The sequence below is a fragment of the Perna viridis genome, chromosome 5 (genome assembly GCF_037379345.1).
Source record: "Perna viridis isolate PV_CMFRI_1.1 ecotype Kerala chromosome 5, ASM3737934v1, whole genome shotgun sequence".
Taxonomy (NCBI): Eukaryota; Metazoa; Mollusca; class Bivalvia; order Mytilida; family Mytilidae; genus Perna; species Perna viridis.
This window is the reverse complement of record NC_142449.1, coordinates 39,770,784-39,794,262: the sequence shown is the minus strand read 5'-3', so window position 1 is coordinate 39,794,262 and position 23,479 is coordinate 39,770,784. Positions and strand designations below refer to the sequence as shown.

Genomic DNA, 23,479 nt, shown 5'->3' with positions numbered 1-23,479 from the left:
CACGAAGCTGACTTTATTGCTGAAAAGACGGAACATCGTTTACCAGGATCTTTTACCTCAGTTTTTCCTAAATTTACGACGTTTTCTAGATTTTATACATCGCATTTTCCTAATAGAACTAGAGATTAAAGGTACATTTTTGTACTACAGACACCATGAAATAACTCTTAGAGCTAGATCATAACTATATACGACAAACGCGATGACTTATAGCTTCGAATCGTTAACTTTCCTTTCGTTCATAATTTGCATTTGTAGTTTTCATATCATACCAGAGCTTGCCGACAATACATGAACTTTTTTACCGTGCGAGCTAGACTTTTACAATTAGGCTTCTGGAACAGGATTATGTTGCTACAAGATTAACGTCATCACTACAAAAGTTTTAAGGTCGTCACCATGGACTCGCGAATCGCTGTGATGTTCCAATATTTACCTGTTAACAAACTTGTTTAGCGTGTCAAAGTTTTTTTGTCTTTTCCGTCTCTCCCGGTCGTGACGTTTTATGAGCAACTCTTCGGGTGTTTCTAGAAAGAAAAAAACAGAGAGCACTTATCCTTGAGGTACACCTGTTCCATGCTCTCAGTTTCCCTTTGACTTACATTTACTTACTTTCTTATAAAACTTGGAATGTATACCTTGTATGACTACTTACTTTCACAAACTTCATTTTGCTAATTATAACAGGTTATATGTCCAGAATTTTATGTTCACACAGCACAAACTTTCAATTTCAAAAATATGAAGTATATAAACTTTTAACGGGTGAATTGAATAAATTAAGATAGGGAAAGGATGAACAAATTAATGAAATGATCAATCACCCGTGGTTTGATAATCAGACAAAATAATACCTAAGACTGAATATAAGTATTCAGCTTCGTAAAAAATGGATTTCTTTAACACCTTGATATTCCTCAAAGCTTTGATGTCAAGCGATTTGATTGGTCAATATTTGAGTTATTGACATTTGATTCGTCGACATTTGAGTTGTTGTACTTTGGAAAAAATCGTATGTCAAAAGTTCAATAGCTCAAATGAAAGATACAATAAAGATCATTTTCAAACAATAATACACCTCAAAGAATTAAAAAAAAATCATTAGCACCAGGTCGTAACTATTTCTGTAGTCAAGTTAAAATAATTATCATAATATAACTACCATTTGACGCTATTCGGGTAATCACGTACCGCTTGCTTTTCGAAATACAAAATGATTGTCTCTCATCTACCACAAGGATCAGTTCCTAGATGATTTCACACATTAAAAATAAGAAAGATTCGTGACTGAATTTTACTCGTTACATGTACTCTTTTTCTAAAAGAGCTATAGGTGATGACAACACTTGTTTATATGTATTCATGTATACCAAACATTTTTATATAAAAGTACGCCGACCGAATTTCATCAGTTTTTTGTAAATATTATTTACACATTTCGTGTATTTGATTATTTGGCAAAAACTCGTTTGCTTTACACCACGGAAATAATAGAGACATCACAGATAGGCTGTCATTATATTTCCTGATATTGTGGGAGATAATAGAGACATCACATCACAGATAGGGTGACATTATATTTCCTGATATTGTGGGAGATAATAGAGACATGACATCACAGATAGGGTGACATTATATTTCCTGATATTGTGGGAGATAATAGAGACATCACATCACAGATAGGGTGACATTATATTTCCTGATATTGTGGGAGATAATAGAGACATCACATCACAGATAGGGTGACATTATATTTCCTGATATTGTGGGAGATAATAGAGACATCACATCACAGATAGGGTGACATTATATTTCCTGATATTGTGGGAGATAATAGAGACATCACATCACAGATAGGGTGACATTATATTTCCTGATATTGTAGGAGATAATAGTCAGTTATGTCAAATTTATTGTTTATTTTGGTGTACTTTTATTAAATATTCTAGTAATGAATAATAACGTCGAGCACTTTTATAAGCAGTACCATAAGCAAGCTTAAACTCTATAATGTAGGTTACATTCACTTAACATGAGTACATATGATAGAATATACATGACAATGCATGACAAATCTCAACAGATGAAAGTTTATTTTTGAAAAAAAAAATGGTTACGCATTATACGTGTGCAAAGGCGTAGTGAACAAACAAACAAACAAACAAAACATCGGTAGTCGAGAGGCTTCCAGACCTGTATTAATAACTAAAAAGGTACCTGATAGAAACAAAAAGAAATCATTTGAAATTTCATGTACTAATTTTGCATGTATTTCATAGGGCTGTGAAAAAATGAAATAAGAATGGAGAAGAGGTTTCCCTTCCTTCAACGTGTAGAACTTTGTCCCAGTATCTTTTACGTTAATACCTCTAGGAACGTATCTTTTTTACTGAGTTCATTACATCAACTGAAGAGTATGTTTATGAATTCACAAGTTTCAATTTTATCGTGATCTTATTAATACCATTGTACTTTGAAAACTGCATTGGACATATGTGCTCTAGATAAAAAATCATTGGACAATATATTTTTTGCGTATGTAGAAGATGCTGTAGAATAATTTGAACAAAATAAACTTTTTTTTCTCAAACATATGCATTTTTTTAAACTAAAGGACTTTACATGAAAGTGAAACTTATAATAAATTTGTACGTCGCAAAAATTTCGACGCTGTTCAGTGGCGGATCTAGAGGGGGTGTCGGGGGTTTGCATCCTTTTTTTTGGAAAATTTGTCATTCTTCTGTGTAAAATAGACAAAGGAATGACAAATAATGTCCCATCCAACCCTCTTCCGAGGAACCTCGGCTGGCACCCCATTTTTCAAGAGTTTAGTTCCTACGTTTTTTGACAAACATAGACATGACTGTATTTTGCTGATCAAGCTATAAAGCGTCGATCTCCTCCACAGGCCTGATTTACTACTTACCAATTCGCTAGCTTATAGGCTCTACTAACCAGAGTGTAAAAAATCATAGGGTACGAGCAGTGCTCATTACAAATCCGTGAATATGTTTCCGGTACACTGTACTAATTTACATAAAGGGGTGGTGTTTGCACTGAGAGTGGCAGAGGAGTCAAGATATACCCTCTGCGGATGGTAATGATAAAGTGTAAGTTGTGTGGGTTGTTGTGTGATTAAATATAAAGTGATCAAAGTACATTTCTGCTAGCAGAACTCGGATTTACTTATATTTCAACTTAATAGATGCGCAAAAAAATCTGAAAATCAATACTTATCGTAAATGAAACTAAACATAAATGTATAAAAGCGACTGTAATTATTATATTTGTAGTGAAGACTTAAAAAAAGTGAGAAATAAATATAAAGATACAATCATATAGAACAGTTACACCTATGCGGCACAAATATCTTGATTTGAACGCCCAATAAGAAAAAACATTGAGAGATCATTGTCTAGTCTCTATCTGTTTCTTCAAATGATTCATGCATATTGCACTTTTCAAAATTATCTTTTCTTGTCTTGACCAATCTTTCTATCACAACACACGCTCCTGCTGCAAACATCATTCCGCTGGCTAGATATATAGAAGAGTGCCATGTACCTGTCCAGTCGTCAAGCCATCCTGTTAGTATAATATATACTGTATTAATATAATAATTATGTTTGTTAATCAAAGTTTCGTTTTTCAAGAGCCTGTCTTCGAGATAAGCAAGCTCCTACTTGATTCATAATGAGCGGCGTACCTTACCCTTAATTGGGATTTTTAATCATGTTGCTTCGTGAACTTTTGGTGGCTTTTGGGAAGATACATGTACAACGTAATCATGAGTGCCGAGGAACGCCTAGACGAGTCTGCGGAACTTGTTCCGAGCACGAATTAATACGTTCTTGGCACGAGTGATTATATTCTGGTTATTCGTTATAACGTGATTATCTTATTTGTTATATAAATTTTCTATAATATGGTGTAGGCATTTACATTGCCGATAGAAACGAGCCCCAAGAGATTCAATATTTTTTAACCCTCACTTTTAACTTTACGAGGAATGGCATCTCCGGCTACATCATTTTAGGATTAAGCGGGACCAATTCAGAATATGTATAAAGTCCGGAATGATAACAGTTCTCCGCGGATGATGGGAATGTTTTACACATAACATGTGACGTAAACGCAACTGACAGTTCTACAGAAATCCCAGATATAATTTCCTTCCCTATCTAAGAAAAACTATGCTTCGATTTGAAAAATACAGTAGGGTTATACCTTTCCAAGGCGGGTAAGGTTATTGAACAGCAGGTGAAACAGTGAGAGAGGTGTAAGTACACTTTTCAGTGCTTGCAATCTTTCCCGAACTTTTCAATGAATATTTCATGAAGCAGGAAAATAATTAATGCAATGCATTGGAAATTACTATATTTTCAATGATAAATATTAACTCTTATCTGTTTTCTTTATTGATCCCGGTGAGTGTAAATTTCTGATTTTCTTGTTGTGGAACTTCCATTTTAAGGCTGTTTCTGCTGACTACCGAACGTATTCCGGTTAGCCTGACACAATGTAGTTATCACTGGGGAACAATTCAAAAATCAAAAAATTTTCACGTACAAACACGTTGCTGTCGAGTTCACTTTGTGCTCGCATAATAATGAGCGTTCTAATATTATAAAATCCCACTGTTAACTTCGAGCTAAGAATACTATTTTTTCTTGTATTAGATGACAAAAGAAGCATTTGTAATGAATCCAGGCTATTAAAATATATATACAGATAAAGCCTGTTTATTGTGGTTAGATTATATGTTGTCTTACCAAGCACTGGAAATCCTATTAGAACTGCTGTATTTGACAACAAACCAATCAGAGCAAACACTGATGGCAAGTCCGCAAGTTGACCAACTTCGACGACCATTAGTGGTCTACACTGAAACAGAGCTCCGGGGAAAGTTGCAAATATTACTGCAATTACGAAATGTAATGCTAAACTGTTCACAAATATCATAACAATTCCTAACGTACCACCTATTACCATGGAAACTGTATAGAATGTATGAACCGTTATCCATCTATAGTCTAAAACAAGCCCAACGATATATCTACAAATCAAATCTGTCGCACCATAAACAGTCAGAACTAACACGGCGTCACCCTTTGCAAAATGTCGACTTTCGAGGAAGGGTGGCAATATAAGAAAATACCCAGAAGAACCGACCAAAGCGAGGGAAAATGATATAAAGTAAAGTAGAAGAGACTTATTAGTAAGAGCGTTTTTATATACTTTAAAAATTGTCAAAATCTGAACTCTTATTTTGGTGCATTTCAAAAAGCATTCATTACATGCTTCCACTTGACTGCTAAACTGGTTTTCTAATTTTTTATCACTGTTTTGATTTTTCAGAAACTGCTTGGGTTGTCTATAAAAACTTCCGGCAACACAGATATTTAATAATATGCCTCCAAGAATTATAACCGCGCCATTTATTCCAAATGTATCGAAAAGTTTTCGATACATGACAGGGAATATAAGATTCGAAATTCCAACACCAGATGCAACTACTCCATTAGCTAATCCACGCTTTTTATCAAAATAAAAATTTACTATTGTCACTGTCGGTGTTTGCACAATACCAAGACCCGATCCTAAAAATGAAAAAAAAAATTTATGAGAACTTGATTAGACCTTTTTTTTATTTATATATTTACTTTTTTAAAGGAGGAGGCATAAGAAAGACAACCCAATGGTACTAAAGGATTTTTCAAAGCACTAAATTCACTCCTGTGAAAACCGTTGCTGCTGATGCAGTGCGTATCGCAGTACTGTATGGTAGATTAAATGAACGTGAACGGTATAAAAGATAAATCAAAAGAAAATTATAAGAATTTACTTCTTTTCAAGGCAGCCATGCCGAGAATGGATATGGTGAATATGTCAAAGAAAGGACAACCCTACCGTTGTAGTATCTGAATATAGTTCATCTATGTATGTTTGTACAACATTTAGGTTTAAAGTTATAAATTTTTACCTGCATCATTAACATTGATAACAGAGCTGCCCGCTCAACCCTGTTCGTCCGTCCGTCATTCACCTTTAGGGGAGGCGTACATTTATGTATTTTGCTTAATCTGTAATTCATAAAGTACTAAACCAATTATATTAAAACTTTACACAGAATCTATAAATATATTGAAGATGTGCACCTCTCATTGTGGACAAATTAGTTATTAGCTTGTTGAACTTGGCCGCTTTTTGTCGCTTAATGTTGTGAGGATATTTGATTTCTGTAATTTGTATTAAAAAGGTAAGATCAATTTTATACAATGTATTGGTCTCGTTTTTGTTGTAAATTGATAAATTGGTAAACCTTAACTATTTGCTTTAATTTGTAACTTTTATGTTATTAATTTATTATAGCATCCAAGTCGAGAGGGTGTAGCCTTTAACGATGGAGTTCAACCTGTCTGAATGTGTAAAGTAACACCTTATATATACATGTATATATTCATATTTATGTTTTTATTCCAACATGACTTAATACATATATTTATTGAATATTAGACTAAGTACTGTAATCACTTAGATATGTAAATTTTGAAGTATGTAGAATAAATTGGCTAAGAAAACGAACAATTTCACAAACAATGCACTATAGCTTCAAACGTACATTTACTTCTTTTCGGGTTGTAGCATATATTAAGCTATTGGAAATGAACCTTTGAATTTATATTAAGGCAGGAAACAGTCCATTAATTCATTCTTTTTAAATTAATTCGAATAAACCAGTATTGTTCACTCACTATTCAGTCTTGCATTTTTTTTAACTCCGCGGTTACCATATTTGTAGTAACGGATTAACCCAGTAGATTCATATTTATAAACCAACAGAAACGCAGTAGTTTGTTTTATGTAGCGATAGTTATCAATAATATACATCATAAGATCTTAGGTTACATTTTTAGCTTAGTTAGTTCCCCTTTTCTGAAAAGTCCACAGCATTCGTGTGGGTTCATCAGATATCCCATGTGTAAGAGGATTTACATGGGTATTAGTAAGACTAGTAGAAAAAAACTTGATTTTGAATTTCTATGATGTTCAGAAGAAATATTTGTAAGCAATAAAACACATGTCACAGGTGGAACAAGGCCGTGCTTTGTGTTTCACGGGGACTTCAATTTTCTCATTCTTTATAAAATTGTGATCAGCCTGTGCACGTACCTTCAATTACATCTGCTGATTTTTATAGCATTACTTTATTATTGTCTTAACCGTCTCCTCTTATAATATTTAAGTGCTGGCCCAAGTAATAATCGGGTAGATGATGGTGATACTGTCACATTTGCATGTTATCTGATCATATTTATCCCCTGCAATATATTTTAGCAATAAACAAAATCCACAAAATGTTTTAACTGTTAGCTAAACTCTGCCTTTTAACACTAAAAATAATTTTGATCCATATATCAATCTTAGATTTAAAACAATTGTTAATATTTTAGTACACTAACCTAAAATTATGCTGTATGTTACATAAAGAAGTTCACTGTGTAAAACAAATGTACTGAAAGTCATCCCAACTGCCGCTAAAATTCCACCAACAACCGCGGTCCATTTGAATGAGAAGTGAATGCTGGTAAGACCAGAAAACATTCCTAAATAAGTGTAATTTGAATAGTTATTAACTCATTGGAAATTTTGTTCAATATCGAAGAAATATATAAAATCATCTCATCAATATTATTTCTACATTTATATTAGTCATCAACAATGAGAGGGAAGGACTGGGATTTTTTATCAAAAGTTCATCAACCCCTAAAAAATGTACCGAGTCGTTGAGATTAGAAATATATTGCACCATTACTTAACAATGTAGATTTTTAAATAAATAGTTTAACTCTTGCTGCTACTGAAAAAAAATTGTTCGCACTTGTGCGAAAAAAAATGTTCGCCCTCATAAAAAAAATCCCAGACCCTTTCTCAAAAAAAGTAGTCAGTGATTTCAATTAATATATTAACCCATTATCATACATGTGTTATATAAACATTTGAATTTTAAAATTTAAATTTAAGATGGCTGTTGACCTACTGTACAATAACAGTATGTTGAACACTAGCCGGGTTCTGCATTGAATAATTGAAAGACAAGACATAATATCCTACCCAGAAATATATTCTCGCCATGTGAATGCTTTTCAGCTCTGTCACACTCGATGTTAAACCTCCCTGTATATGCAAGTACCTTATACTGGAAACATTACCGTTTTACGCGCAATGAGGGGTTGGTATTTCTTGTTTTTGTTTTATGTTTTATTATTTGTATATGACTAGACGTTTTGTTATTCCATGAACTTTACTTCACCTTTCATTATTAATCTAAGTCTATGTGACATATGTACCAGAGATAGCCGATATGAAAATCATTAGACTCGTAACAAATGCGGTTTTACCGGAACCCTCGCCATATTGTTGTAATAATTCTGCATATAATACTCCAAAAGTTCTGAAGATCCCAGCATACAGTGTAAAGTTAAACGTTGACGCTGAAAATAATAGTATATCTACCAGTTTTAGTTTGAGTTTTTACAGATTGTTTCCGTTATCTTTAAATACATTGAACTGAAGGAGAAGTATTAGCATCAAATTTAAGTGCTACTTTACAAAATATATCAAATATCAAACAGTTAATGCAAACTACAAATGTCATTCACAAAATATGATCTAATTTTGAGGTCAAAAGAGTCGTCATAAAACTACATGATATAAAATACACCCAAAGATGAAAGTAGCCACCACATAACAACCCAGTTTCTATGCTTAGCTACTTCCACTGGGTCTGTAAAACAAAGCTTTAAGAAGCAATGTTTGACCATCTTGTCTTTGTTTATAACTTAATTTCTGCAAGAATACTTCGGTAACTTGCCGAAGCTTTTCAAGACTACCTCCCTTTGTACCTCTATAGGAGTTTTTAGTCCAATAGTCCAATACGCAGGTTATGTAGAGAATGATAACATCTGACCGAACCGACGCATCCCATCCTGCCCCCCTCCTCGTTCTAGATCGGGCCTCAATTTATTAAAAAAAAATTCTGGAACCTCCACATCTTCAAATGTTGAGTTATTATAATATACAAACCTAGAAGAATTATCCATGACACTCCCCTGTCCATTGTTTGGTCGTTGTGTTCTCTCATCACTGATAAAGAAGCTAAAATAATATATACATAATATATAAACGCTGGCCGGGTCATTCCTCCTCGTAGGATTGATCTATGGCTCTAACTTGGTATACGATGTATGGTAGTACGGGACAGTTTATCTAGGTGTTATTATGTAGGATAGAGGATCAAATTAATGATGCATGTCACAACAAATCAATATTCTATACAAACGTCTCAGAATGTGACGACTCTATTCGCTACACTACTCCATCGGATCAGACTGAGCTGTCCCATACTACCATACATCGTGTACTAAATTACAGCCCTAGATTTATCCTACGAGGAGGAATGACCCGGCCAGCGAAAGCTATATTTTTATATAGCCTAGCTGGCCAAGTGGTCTAGGGCGTTGTACTTTGTGCAGGCGGTGTTGCCATAGATGTCACAGCGATACTACACCTGTTCTCTCCGTTGGTGACACAATCTTAAATTAAAGTTCTTTCTGTGTTAATATGTTTTAGAATTTTGCCGACTGCATGTAAACTTACTTTGTTACTTCATCATGTCTATGTAATCTGCTATTCCAACTTCATTCAATTTATATATATAGTTACAAACTTTCCATAGTGTCTGTGTACATATTGAATGTGTGCACATCCTATTGAAGGCATTGAAAAAAATACCATACAATTATGGCAGCTCAGTGCATGCGATGTCATGTTTATGGAACACTTAAAAGATATATTGACCGAGGCCAGTAAGAGAGTAATCCAAGTGCGTTATCCATTCAAGATAAAGATATATTATTAATATAATAATTAGTATTAATATTATTATCTTTATTTTAGAAAATCATTTTTTTCTAATACATGTATAGCTGACCAAAGAAAATCGTACGTAATAAGAAATATTAGTCTGATTTGTGAAACAAACAAAAATATGCAGTTTACATGGGTTTGTTCTTTGTATTTAACAATAAAATAAGCATAAATAAACGGATACATTTAGATTGCCTAAGATATTTTTCAGGAAGTCGAAATGTCAGTCACAGCAGTAAGAACAGATCTGTTAGAAAATACTGACAGGAATGCAACACATATATTCAATAATACTAATTCATTATACATTCTGCTTTTTTAAACTCAAATCTGCCACAATCGAATCCCTGTTGAAGTTTTTTTTCCTCGCTATGATTTCCAAGTGCTGATAAATGTCGACTTAATTATATCGGTCCTTTGAAATATACATGTGGCGAGAAAATATCAAATTGAAACCTGCTTGATTATTAAATCAAAGTGCTGAGAAAACGATAAAAAAAAACTTAGTCATTTTAAAAAGCACCATCTGTTTTAATGAAATGCATATCAATACTGCTTGTTTATTAATGTATTTATGGATCTTCTTTTCTTTTATTGTTTTAGTATTTCTGGCTGTGTACGTTTGTGTCCTCAAATTTCTTGACACTTTACACCTAAACCAACATTTCTACAAAATATGATCTCCACTGTGCATCACTGACTATCAATATTATATGGATTTTCAAAGTAAGAAAAAATCCACACTTTGAAATTTCGGGTTGGAGATGCATGAAGTAGAAATGAATCCTGTGGATTAGGGAAGCTAGGTTGACCAAGGACTTAATCTAAAGAGAGAAACAAGCAAACAAAATTCTCCTTGTTTGTGCTCTCTTCGATTTGTAATAGATTAAATGAACAAATATGTCAATATTGTTAGTTTTCAAAAAGAATTTATCAAAGCTTGTCCTTGTCATTGTTGTCTAGATTAGGCCCTGAGTTGAAAATGTCTAAACTATACACTTTTTTACAATAAATAATTACGTTTCTCTAGGATTTTTTTTCAATTCAAACAAGGATACAAACTCTTGTTATCAAAACTACTATGCAGTTTAAAAATCTTTAAACTAAAAAAAAACTTTGGTTTCACCTCATATATTTTAGCAATTTAAGATTCCAATCGAGGATAAAGAGATGTAGTGAATACAGGAAATATTTTGTCTTTCTTGATAACAAATGCATTTTAAATATAAATCCAACTTTTCTACTTTCCAAAACAATAACGTTACTAGTGAACCCATACCCCATGAATACCACTTTTTATTATGAATCATCATTGAGCTTAAACAGAGTGTTTTATACCTGTCTGCCTTCAATAATGTATGGGCATTTCTTTCATTTTATTCTGCATGATTGTTTCACCGATATGTATTATATTAAAATACAAGTAACTCCTATGTTTTGCCAACAAATAAGTGCTACGAAATCAGACTTCATATTTGTAGTTTTTATTAAGAGATGTTGACATGTACCGGCACTTGAGAATCGTGAACTTTGTTTCATGCCTACATAGTGTCCCAGCACAAAAATAGTTCATTTTGCTTTTGCATTCTTCTCGCTACATCTAGTGAAACTTTAAAAGGGATTACAACTGAAAAGAAATCAAGGAAAAGATGATAACAGTGCCTTTGATAATTGCAAAATGTTACAATATGTAAATGCATGAAAATATACATGTATTTTAGCCACATCGTATGGAAGTACAGAAACCTCCTCTTGATGAAAAATATTCTCAAATGTACATATAATTGTGTGCAAAATCAGGCAAAATTGAGGTTGGGTGGTTATCATTGTCCTAGGTTTTTAAGCCACCTAGTCAGTACTGGTTGATTGAAATTTTGCAGGCAGTATTTCTGTAGCATTATAATTTCTGTCCTACATTACAAAAAGTTAATACAATAAATATATATTATATTTTAGTGTTCTGAAATGTTATTCTTAAAATATCTCTATCAGCTGTATTAATTAAGAAAAAATAAACACTTCTTTCTCTAAAATAATTCAAATTTATCTTAAATAAAACCTAACAAACTTTACAAAAATGTAGTACAGAGTACTTCATGAGCACATCTTTGTTTCAATAACTGTTGATAACAGGTAACATAAGTAAGAGTAGAATAGGTTACTTTTCACCTGACTGACAGGTGGTCATTGTTAAAACAACATCCCCTCATAACCAGGAAGATCATTAAAGTGGTTTGAAGTAGTGAGTTTAAAAGAATAAATTAAAGCCATTTCATGTACATGTACTAGACAAAACTTCTAAATACAGAAACTGGAAAATTCACTAATGATATTGCTTTAGGGCTTCTCCCATGTGTGGTTTCTAGTTACCTGATGATTTATACGGATATCTGGAATCCCCCCCCCCATTTCAAAATATCTGGATCCATTCCGGTATGTTGTTTTATTTATGAGCAATTATTGTCACACTGAAAAGTAAATAACAAATTTGATATATGTATTATTATATTACAAATACCATAATTTCATGTATGAAATCTTTCATTAATACTTTACTGCATATGCAAGTAACCATAGTTAGAGTACATGCACATGTATTTTTGAAGTTTTCAGTATAAATTTCCTGTTCACAGACATACAAATGTAAACTGCAAATTTTTCTAAGACATATGACAACTGTTCTATACTAGCAATGTTTACAGTAGACCTATCACCAGTTCTTAAAATTTTAAATCATTGTGTACATTGGAAGTATATGTATACCTTTACTTACCTAATACATTGCACATTTATGTATGTCCCTGAAAATCAGCTCTTAGGAAAGGTATACTTTTGGGTGTCTTGATATCCATCATATTTTCAATCCACTTTCATGGACATTGAATTTCTAACCTAATTGACGATGTTTTTCATGTGTCATGAAAATCCTGTATCTAACTTTAAGATCTGCATTCTAAATGTACATCTTGACAATGCACTAAAAAAGAACCATATTGATAATCAATTATGACTTACATGTATATGGATATAATACACATGTACATTCTATACTGAATATTACATGAAAAAATCTGTATCACATGCGGTATCAACACAAGACTCCTATGTCAACCCACTTAGGGCTATTGGTCGCGGGGAGATATAGGTCGAGGATTGATACCCCATCAGATACAGATTTTGGCATGTCATGTTCATCAAAACATATATTTTAATTATACTTCCAGTGTGTTCTGTGCAGGGTGTGATATGAGGTATGCAATATAGGTCTAGAGTGTGATATAGGGTATGCAATATAGGTCTAGGAGTGTGACATATGGTATGCCATATAGGTCTAGTAGTGTGATATATAGTATGCCATATAGGTCTAGGGGAGTGATATATGGTATATGCCATATAGGTCTAGGGGTGTGATATATGGTATATGCCATATAGGTCTAGGGGAGTGATATATGGTATATGCCATATAGGTCTAGGGGAGTGATATATGGTATATGCCATATAGGTCTAGGGGAGTGATATATGCCATATAGGTCTAGGGGTGTGATATATGGTATGCCATATAGGTCTAGTGGTGTGATATATGGTATGCCATATAGGTCTAGGGGAGTGATATATGGTATATGCCATATAGGTCTAGTGGTGTGATATATGGTATGCCATATAGGTCTAGGGGAGTGATATATGGTATGCCATATAGGTCTAGGGGAGTGATATATGGTATATGCAATATAGGTCTAGGGGAGTGATATATGGTATATGCAATATAGGTCTAGGGGTGTGATATATGGTATGCCATATAGGTCTAGGGGAGTGATATATGGTATATGCAATATAGGTCTAGGGGTGTGATATATGGTATGCCATATAGGTCTAGGGGAGTGATATATGGTATATGCAATATAGGTCTAGGGGTGTGATATATGGTATGCCATATAGGTCTAGGGGTGTGATATATGGTATGCCATATAGGTCTAGGGGTGTGATATATGGTATGCCATATAGGTCTAGGGGTGTGATATAGGGTATGCCATATAGGTCTAGGGGTGTGATATAGGGTATGCTATATATATATATATATATATATATATATATATATATATATATATATATATAGGTCTAGGGGAGTGATATGCAGTATATGATGTGCATATTATGTATGACTAAGGGTGCGATATAGTCCAGCGGTGTGATATAGGGTATGCGATATACATGTAGGTCTAAGGGTATGATATGCAGTATACAATATAGGTCTAAGGATGTGATATACATTTGTACAATATGCAATATAGGTCTAAGGGTACGCGAAATAGGTCTAGGCTTGTGTTTTAGGGTATGCAATATAAGTCTAGGGGTGTGATATAGGGTATTTAAATCACAGCTCAACCACAATGAGCTGTGATTTAAATACCCTATATCACACCCCTAGAGATAATGATAATGATAGGAAATTTGAGAATGGGGCAATTTCTAATACAATAAAAATGTAATCAAATCGTTTTTAACGTATTTAGGAAAATTTTCAGAAGTAATGTCATAAGCGGGAACTCTTTATGCTCTAAAAGTTTGTTTGGCTGCGTATGAATACCTAATTTTTACTAGATATCCCTCATTTTAATAGATCAAGATCAACTACTGAATGTGATAAATATGCCACATGGCTTCATTTCATCCCAATCTAATTCAGATAAGATTTTAATTGCTTCCCCTTTTTCCTTTGTCGCATAACTTTATGTGACATAGAAAAAAAGGGGAACAATTAAGATCTAATTTTAATTACATTGCCTTTCATTCTTACCTTTGAAACAGACATTGTTTATGTTTCTGCTTTCGAAATCATATTAATTTAACAATTCCATGATTCAAATGTTTATTTTCAAGTTTAAATAATTCATATTGTTTGCTACAAGTACATTTGTATGTTTATTCATGTACATGTACACATTGCTTGCATTTTAAATTCCTGGGATCAAATCAACCACACATGATATATATATACATTTGTAGAATTAACATGTATTTAATAGTACAATGTGTGTAAAATATAGAACAACTTGAAAAAGCTATGCATATGTAAAAATATTTTTTATCAAAATTGTTCACAAAAGTACCTGTAATTTACAAACACTAGAACACTTTCTCAAACCTTCAGGACCCATCTGGCAGAGGCTGGGCCACACAATTTGAAAATGAAGCCTGGGTTCCTCAGAAAAAGGAGGTGCTAGGACATTATTTGCCATTTTTGTGAATTTTACATATGAAAATTGTAATTTTCCCATAAAAAGGAGAATGCGAACTCCCCCACCCTCACTGTAATCATAATCATTAAAACTATACTTACGTTTTTTGTACATCACAAAAAAACGTACATTGCAGCTCCGAAAATCCGTTATTAGAAGCTCCCGACATTCGCAATAAATTTTTACAGTCATGATAGTAGTCTATATTTAACTCCTTGGTAAGATTGACAAACAATTAACACTTTCAAACCTACAGGACCCATCTTGTAACGGTAGACATTAACAATATACTGAACAACTCAAAGAGTGTACATTGCAGGTAAAAAATCCGTCATTAAAAACTTCCGACATCTTCTTGTGAATGTTTGACCGGGTTGCTTGAATAACCGAAAACCTCGGTGTTAACCGAAAACCAGATTAAAAATCCGAAAACCTCAATAAAACACGTTTTTTGGGGTTTTTTTTATTTTATTTTATTTTTTTTTGGGGGGGGGTATAATTGCTCACTGTGTTATTTAAACACACTTGCAAATAAGTTTTTTTTATTAGTATTCCAGCACTTTCTAGATACCTAACGAAAGTCTGTAATAATCAATATGGCGTCAGTACTTTGAAATTAGTCACTTGTCCTTCCGACGCCATATTGTTTTCGGTTATTGGAGGTACCGTGTTTTACCTCCAATAGGTCAATTAGAAAAAATAGTCCTGCTCGCTAAGACAAAATCCAAAGAGTTTAAGATAAGCATATTATCATAGAAATATTGCAATTCAACAAATATCACAAAAGCTTTGATGTCATAATACTTCCATCTCTTACGAAAAATAAAGCATCACATATTGATCGGCGGCGGAACGATATACTAACGTAAATTTGCAAGGTGGAAAAGGGGCAGGGTAAAGAGAACAGACCGCGGAATATTTAGGCAGTTCCATGTGGCAGTATCCACTTCCGGTTGAATCATACTTGCCGACGATCTCTAAGTCAAGTTCAGGCTATGAATAACCTTACTTGACAAATATCCTAGCAAGAATAACCTAAAATGGTAATGGATTTAATTAAAGCACTAAATGTTGGGGAAGTTCTATGATTATAGTGCTAAAACCGATGCAGTTTGAGTTCTGTGTGCGGTTATGAATGTTACTAAGTTTAAAGACGAGGGAGAAATCAATGTCTATTATCTCACTAATCAGACAGCAAAATTCCTGTTTTTAGATGCGCAAGTTTATTTTTATCATTCCGATCACATGCGCTTTCCCGTATGAAGGGCTTAAAATATGAATCAGAAAACAGGCATACCTTACCCAAGTGGTTAAACCTTAATCCCTTGGTTTACACATTTAATGAATAGAGGTGTGACTTTTATTTTGCATCATACATGTACATTTGATCGTGACGTATGACAAGTCATGTTACTGCGTCATGATCAGTTGTAAAATGGGTGTTATTTCAATTCGAACCACTACATTTTATCAAGAAACAAATTAAAAGTGGGAAAAAATTCTAGCTACATGTATCCCGATGCAAGATTCAGAAATATCAGGCACCCTTTAATAAGACATACTACATTTAGAACGATTCCTAGTAAAGCTTACCTCGGGTGACAAATATTTCTCCTTCTTGTACTAGCAAAGGTAACTGAATTCATTATATCTATATGTAAATATGTAGTTTTAATAAGATGCTAATACACGTACACTGAGAGGTCAGTGTACTAACGCTGTGGTAAGGAAATATGTATTTGACTGACTCATCTTGAATATACTTTTTTTGTTCAAGACAAAATATGATGTTGACATGTAAATGTATACATAAGGGACGGACGATTCGATTTTTTGAGAAGGGGAGGCGAAATTTAAAGAAAATTACATGTATAATGCAAAAGATATATGTTGGCTAGCATCTGCAGTAAAAGACTAAGAGTTACTTGAATGAAATCAAATGAACTATTTTCCATGGTTCATTTGAATACGTTGCCCTGTTCGATCAATAAAAGCAAGTTAAATCAACTTCTATTTTCAATGTGATTGAAGAGGTCAAACTGTTTATATTGCAAACAACCGTGGGCTGTCATTTGACTCTAACGGACCACCAACAATACAAAAATCAAAAATATTCTCACGTCTGAGAATATTCTTAACTTCCATGGGAACTTCAATCAGTGACTTTGAAATTGATAACGTCACAAATAATTACGAATTTTCTCAGACTTCATTCAAGTTTTTGGCGCTGGAGCCAGATTGAACCAGATACAATATATATTGGACAAGGCAAACTGAAATCCAGTAGGATCCTGAATCCTCAAAAGGCAAATTGGAATTCTAATTTTCATTTGTTAAAATCAAGGGCAAAATGGAATTTGTCCTTAGAAAAAATTAGAATTCCAATTTACCCTAGGAGGATTCCGGATCCTACTGGATTCCAAATTTGCCCAGTAAAATATGTGTCATTTCTATAATACCATCTTGGAAGAATACAATATTGTTATATTATGATAGAAATGAGTGCACTTACAAATGTACTTTACTGATAAATCAATACGGAATTAGGTACAAATGTATTAAATTTTGTGTTTGTCTGGAGTTCATACATAGTTCACGGGCTGCACCGCTATAGAAACATTATTGGTCTGGTAACCATGGTTTCAAAACGATCATATAGTACGCATCTAGTACATTCTTAATACAGAGTAATTCTTCTACCGTAATGACGTAAGCATAAAAGCGTGCAGCTATTTTCGTTTTTTTTATCTGTCTGAGTTGAGTAAGGGAAGGATCCCACCTGTTAACGTGTACATTGTACTGAATCTCGCCTACACAGTCCTTAATAAGATGTGAGAATAGACCAGAATACTGTAAATGTTACTGCTCATTAAAACTTCGTCGTTTATCCAGCAGAAAACAAAATAATTTTAGAAGACGCTCGTTGTTTTTTTTTTCTCTTATTTTCTTTGTTTTGTTTTATTTTTGTATTTTTGTATTTTTTTTTTTTTTTTGGCTTTGTTTTTGTTTTTGTTCTTTTTTGTTTTTTGTTTTTTGTTTTGTTTTTTTGTTTTGTTTTGTTTGTTTTCTTTCTTGTTAATACATTATAAAAAATTAGAAAAAATGACCACGATCACTTGATCATTCCCAGTACCAAAGGACAAATATTCTGGTCTATTGCATCCAACCCATTTAATAACTGTTTTATTACCTAATATATCTATGAGATATAATGTGGATTTCTTGGTGTAAAATCCCCCTTTTTTGTTTCTCATCGACGCATGAAGTTGTGTTCTGTTAAAATTCTTCAAATAGGATACTTTTTTGTGTGCCGTATTCCCTCAATACGTTAACGGCCATTTGTATTACGTTTTTAGTATTCTTGGAGTCCCGGTTTTTCTAAAATACTTTCGAGTTCTTCGTCCCCGACATTGGCAAACCGCTCCATGTTTACGAATTGGCAGACGAGAGTCACATCTACGTTTTTCCACACGAGTTTTTTTGTGTGAAAATTCCAATTCAATGAAGCGCTTAAAAAAGTTCAACCAATCAAAAGGCTTAGATAAAGGTCATGGGGTCAGTGCAATAGACTCCTCAAGGAGACTATTGCACCGTGCAATAGTACATCGACAGCGCAATAGATCGCCCTGTCCTGAATAAATTTTGAAAATAGAGAAAAATATGTGTATATTTAATAAACAAGATCAAACTTTATAATTAGGTAATAATTCCCTCTATTTCATTAGTATTAACGTCATAATGGATTCGAACATTTGTAAAGTTGGACCATGCATTTCAGCTGATAAAATTGAACAAGTTTGGGTTGAATTAAATCATGTTTTCTTTTCCATATTATTTGTAAGTATTTTACAAAAATAAATAAATAATAAGTCATGTAGAAGTAAAGAAATACTATAGATAAAAAAAAAGAGGGGGAATGGCTACCAGAAATTTCTGTAACATTAAAATACAATGTGATATAAAGTCGTTTCATACTGTATTGAATAAGGCATGCGAACATCCAGTTATAAGAGAAAACCAATTAAAACGAGTCACAGCAAAGATAAAGCGAAAGAAAACAACACAATAATTCAACAGTAAATTTACATAATACAGAGTTTATTTAGCAGTGCCCGGACACACCAGATGTTAGACCGAAACTACCTAATATAATAAAAGCAGTATCCGGAGACACCAGATGGTAGACCGAAACTACCTAAATACAATAAAAGCAGTGTCCGGATACACCTGGTGCTAGACCGAAACTACCTAACTACAATAAAATCAGTGTCCGGATATACCAGATGTTAGACCGAAACTACCTAAATACATTAAAAAATTATCAAACAACTGCTTTAGATATTAAAGGGATTTCAATGTTAAAAGATTAGTGTCTTATCCACTACAATTAATAATTAACATTTATACCTTCTTATGGTACATCACTATGATTAATTAATTTTGCACACGGAATTTAAAATGATTAAGCACTAAGCATTTTGTTCATTGTTCGATGTAATGTCCAAAACTGCTGGTCAAAGAACAAACTGCATGGACTGTACCAAAAAAAATAAGATTATGGTTTTGGTACACTAGTAGTGTATCGGTCTTTAGCTTTTCTGAAAACAACCACTGAGATTATCAGCGTATGCCCAATGTATATAATTGGAAACCATGTTTTTGTTGTTTGGAATAAACCTATTAACGCATACAGTTGTAAGTTTGATTTTTTTTCAGTATTTAAGTGTGTTCTATGAAATGGCCCAGTAAATGTTCGCCTTTGTAGTGGTATGTCTGAAAAAACCAAGGAGAATAAAAAAAACGAATAAAAAATCACCCTGTTACGGCAATTATACACCAGGCAGGAGGTCAAACTGAGCAGTTTTCCATCATATCGAAATTGAACATAATCTGATCTTTTTGAGTTCCATATTTGGCCAAAAACAAAGAGCAAATTTCCCATTTAAAAAATATTGATGCAGTTACAGTTATTAGATAAGCTTTTGAACTCGTGAATCGTCGTGGTGTATCCATCTGCGCTATCATAATGATTTGTTCGACGTGTCATAATTTTTCTTTCCTCTTTCGTCTATTTTACACTTGACTTTTTTTTAGCATCACAGCTGGTGTTTTAAGAAAAGCACAGGACGCTCGCTCTACCGGTGCACCCTGTCTACGCTCCCAGTTTGTTTTTTTGGAATCCGAGTTGCTCATTTACTTTTGTTGCATATTATTTTGGTTATTTTATGTGTTTTGTGTGTGCCTGTTTAAAAGTCTAAAAGACGCGTATTTGAATAACTTGTATGTATGCAGAAAGCGATCATTTGTATCTTTTCAGCAAGAGACCCTTTTTTCAAAACGAACAACATTTATAGATTAGATAAATCATGTGAATGGTAAACAAACATGTTCTCATTTGATTTTTTGTCGATTCTGTATCACGCCAAAGTTATGTTGTATTTTGAAATACAAATGAATACGATGGAGTTTCCGATCTTTTTGCATAAAATGCAAGACGACCAATTGTTTAAGGTATTAGATATCGTCAATTGGTTTGGACATGTACCCAAAACAGTAGTTTTTCTTCAAGTGATTTTTTTACACTATATATAATAATGAAAAACTCGATTGAGATTGAAGAGTAATCAAGGGAACCAAAATTCTTACAGAAATCAAAAGAATGTCATCCAGGGACAAAGACCAGACATGGAAAACAGACAATCACAACTAAGAACGCAAGGTGTCGTTTACTTGTTTTAGTCCTGTAATAACTTTTGTGATGCCTAATTTTGTTTGAAGGAATGTCATCGAATGGATCAAATTCAATAAGTAATATTCTATATATATTAAAACATTTATAAAAGTTGGGAATATTATAACAGTTGATGGGTGGTTAATTTTTGGTGTGTGAAAGTTTGGAATATAATACAACGATGCCAATTTATTGGCTTTGTATACGTTTCAGAGGAGGGGTATGCATTCAACGGGACTGAAACTCGATCATGATAAGCAAATATTATGTCCTTTTGAAGAATATTTCAATTTACACAATGAATAAAACGAGGCCGGGATAAACACGAAAAACAATCCGGACGACAGCTCCACTGCTATTTATTTTTAAAAATATTAAGTCGCATCATTGATCTTCATTAAGTGAATAAATCGCTTAAATGTATTCGAAATAAGATTAAAAAGACTTATGAAAGTTATAATAGATTATTTTGATAAGAAATCTAAAGTATTATAATGTTTTGTGTTGTTTTAAAGGGGGTCGACAATGATGTCCTTGCATTTGTTTATTTATAGTTTAAAATTGCTTTATCCAGATTTTCTCCTTTGTATGACAATGTTTCATCTTTCTGTAAAGAAAAGAAACAATTCAACATCAAAATTTAAAAATATATTGAATTGCACCTCCCTGTATAATTACAAGCTTTTCGACTTATCTTTGATCTCGCGAGATTTTTAAGAAACGTGACCACGGGAAACTTTTACGACCAATCAAATCTTAAGCTATGATAACTTTTCTTTCAATCCATACCAAAATTAGCCATGTGTTAGGTAGGTGAATTAAATACCTTAACGTGAGGCCTTTATTTCCAAATTGGCTCTTTTCCGATTCAAATACCGGCGTTCGTTACAATTGATTATATGAAGGTCATATATATAATTATTATCAGGACACCGATATCTGTATATAGCCATTGCCAGTTGTGTAATCTTGTTCCGGATGCTTGAAAGTACTCTGGTCATAGCGGTTACGAAAGAGTACGCAATAATATCGAAAGAACCAAGATTTAAGCGGAAGTCACCCAATTTTAGAGCATATCGTATTTGTACCTTTCGGGTGTTGAAAATAAACCAAAATTAGTGAGAGTGAATATTTGATGATTAGCGACTTTTGTCAACGAAGCCACGACAGTGGCTGAAAATTGACATAGGCATCATAGGGAATCTTGATTCGTTAAGCGGATATCATATTTTACAGTAGCACTCACAAGCATCCGCGATCAAGTTTCTAGGCACAGACCATAGTCGATGGAAAACAGCGAAACGTGAAATGGAAAGGAATAAAAATAACCATAAAATATATAGTTCATCAAAACCAGCATGCACGAGAATTTCCACATCTTTCATTACATTTAGAAGTCCATATAATAAGTTCGCACTATTTTACAACTTGTTTCATCGGACTGTTTGATCACGTGGTGACTGTCAAACAGTCGCCAACCAGCCCACGCGTATTAATTTCTGGCGTGACCTTAGGAGAAAAGTAATCTCACTGGTTTCCTGCAGGTCAATATCATAAGCGACCCTAGGATCGCTAAATATATATATTTGAGAGAAACTTGTGGAACAAAAATATTACCGGGTTGTCGGGTTGAGGAGAAAAGTTGCTACTATTTTTCTAAAGATGGGTAACTTCACAAAAGCATCTCCTAATGTAAACATCATTCTTTCTTCATAAATCCTGCATGAGTTGCAAAAAAGTTTTGATTATCTTATTAATAAGTTTTTTTAACCTTCGCGTCACTCTTCACCTGATGAGCATCATGTCAAATTTTGATATGTTTTTGTTTTAATTTGCCGGATTATTCCAAGATTTAGTTGTTAAACAGCCTTAAACAAAGGTTCTTATGCAGAAACGTAACATTATTTCTGCGAAAATGTAATGCTAAATGCAGTACATATGAATATAACAGGTTTTGTTTGATAATATACTGTTCAATTAATTGTCTAACTTTGTAAAAAAAATGTCTATGTTTCACTAGTACTGTTATTTGATACTTTTGAACAAATGTGGCATTTCTTTTTTTTTCAAATACCTTTTCAGAAAAAAAACATCAACTTGAAATCATATGCAATACTTTGAAGTACATGCATTATTTCAGGCATTCTATATGTTAAATCAGATTTAATCTATGAAATATTGTAATAATGGAAAACTTTTAAAATTATTAATGTACAATAATTGTAGTCTTCTTTGCACTGAGTTACCTTATATAGAAACTATGATTAGCTCTTTTATGATGCTTTAAATTTATTTATTTTTATTTATTTATTTTTTTATTTTATTTTATTTTATTTATTTATTTATTTTTTTTTTTGCTGTTTACAACAAGATTAAAGTCATGTTACTAACTTAAGAAGGTTTGAACAACATCAAACATATAGATATTGTATGTCATACATATGTACCAAAGAACATGTTGTACAAAGCTCTTTACTACAAATTGTTACTTGTAAACAGTATCAGAATCATTGTAACAAGCTCAGTTTCAATAATTATATTCCTATTATTATTTGTTATCTTAACACATAAATACATAACA

General features: G+C 33.1%; 1 protein-coding gene across 1 annotated transcript; it reads right to left on the bottom strand.

Moving 5' to 3' along the window:
- Window positions 1-1,954: 1,954 nt before the first annotated feature.
- LOC148617458 (monocarboxylate transporter 12-like) lies at window positions 1,955-16,796 on the bottom strand. The gene is made up of 6 exons (XM_088585064.1): window positions 16,761-16,796; window positions 9,088-9,159; window positions 8,352-8,495; window positions 7,464-7,607; window positions 4,773-5,600; window positions 1,955-3,585 (listed from the first exon to the last, which is right to left on the bottom strand). Exons 2-6 carry the CDS (start codon window positions 9,143-9,145, stop codon window positions 3,416-3,418), a joined length of 1,344 nt encoding a protein of 447 aa, XP_088441190.1. The 5' UTR covers window positions 9,146-9,159; window positions 16,761-16,796; the 3' UTR covers window positions 1,955-3,415.
- Between the last annotated feature and the right edge of the window lie 6,683 nt (window positions 16,797-23,479).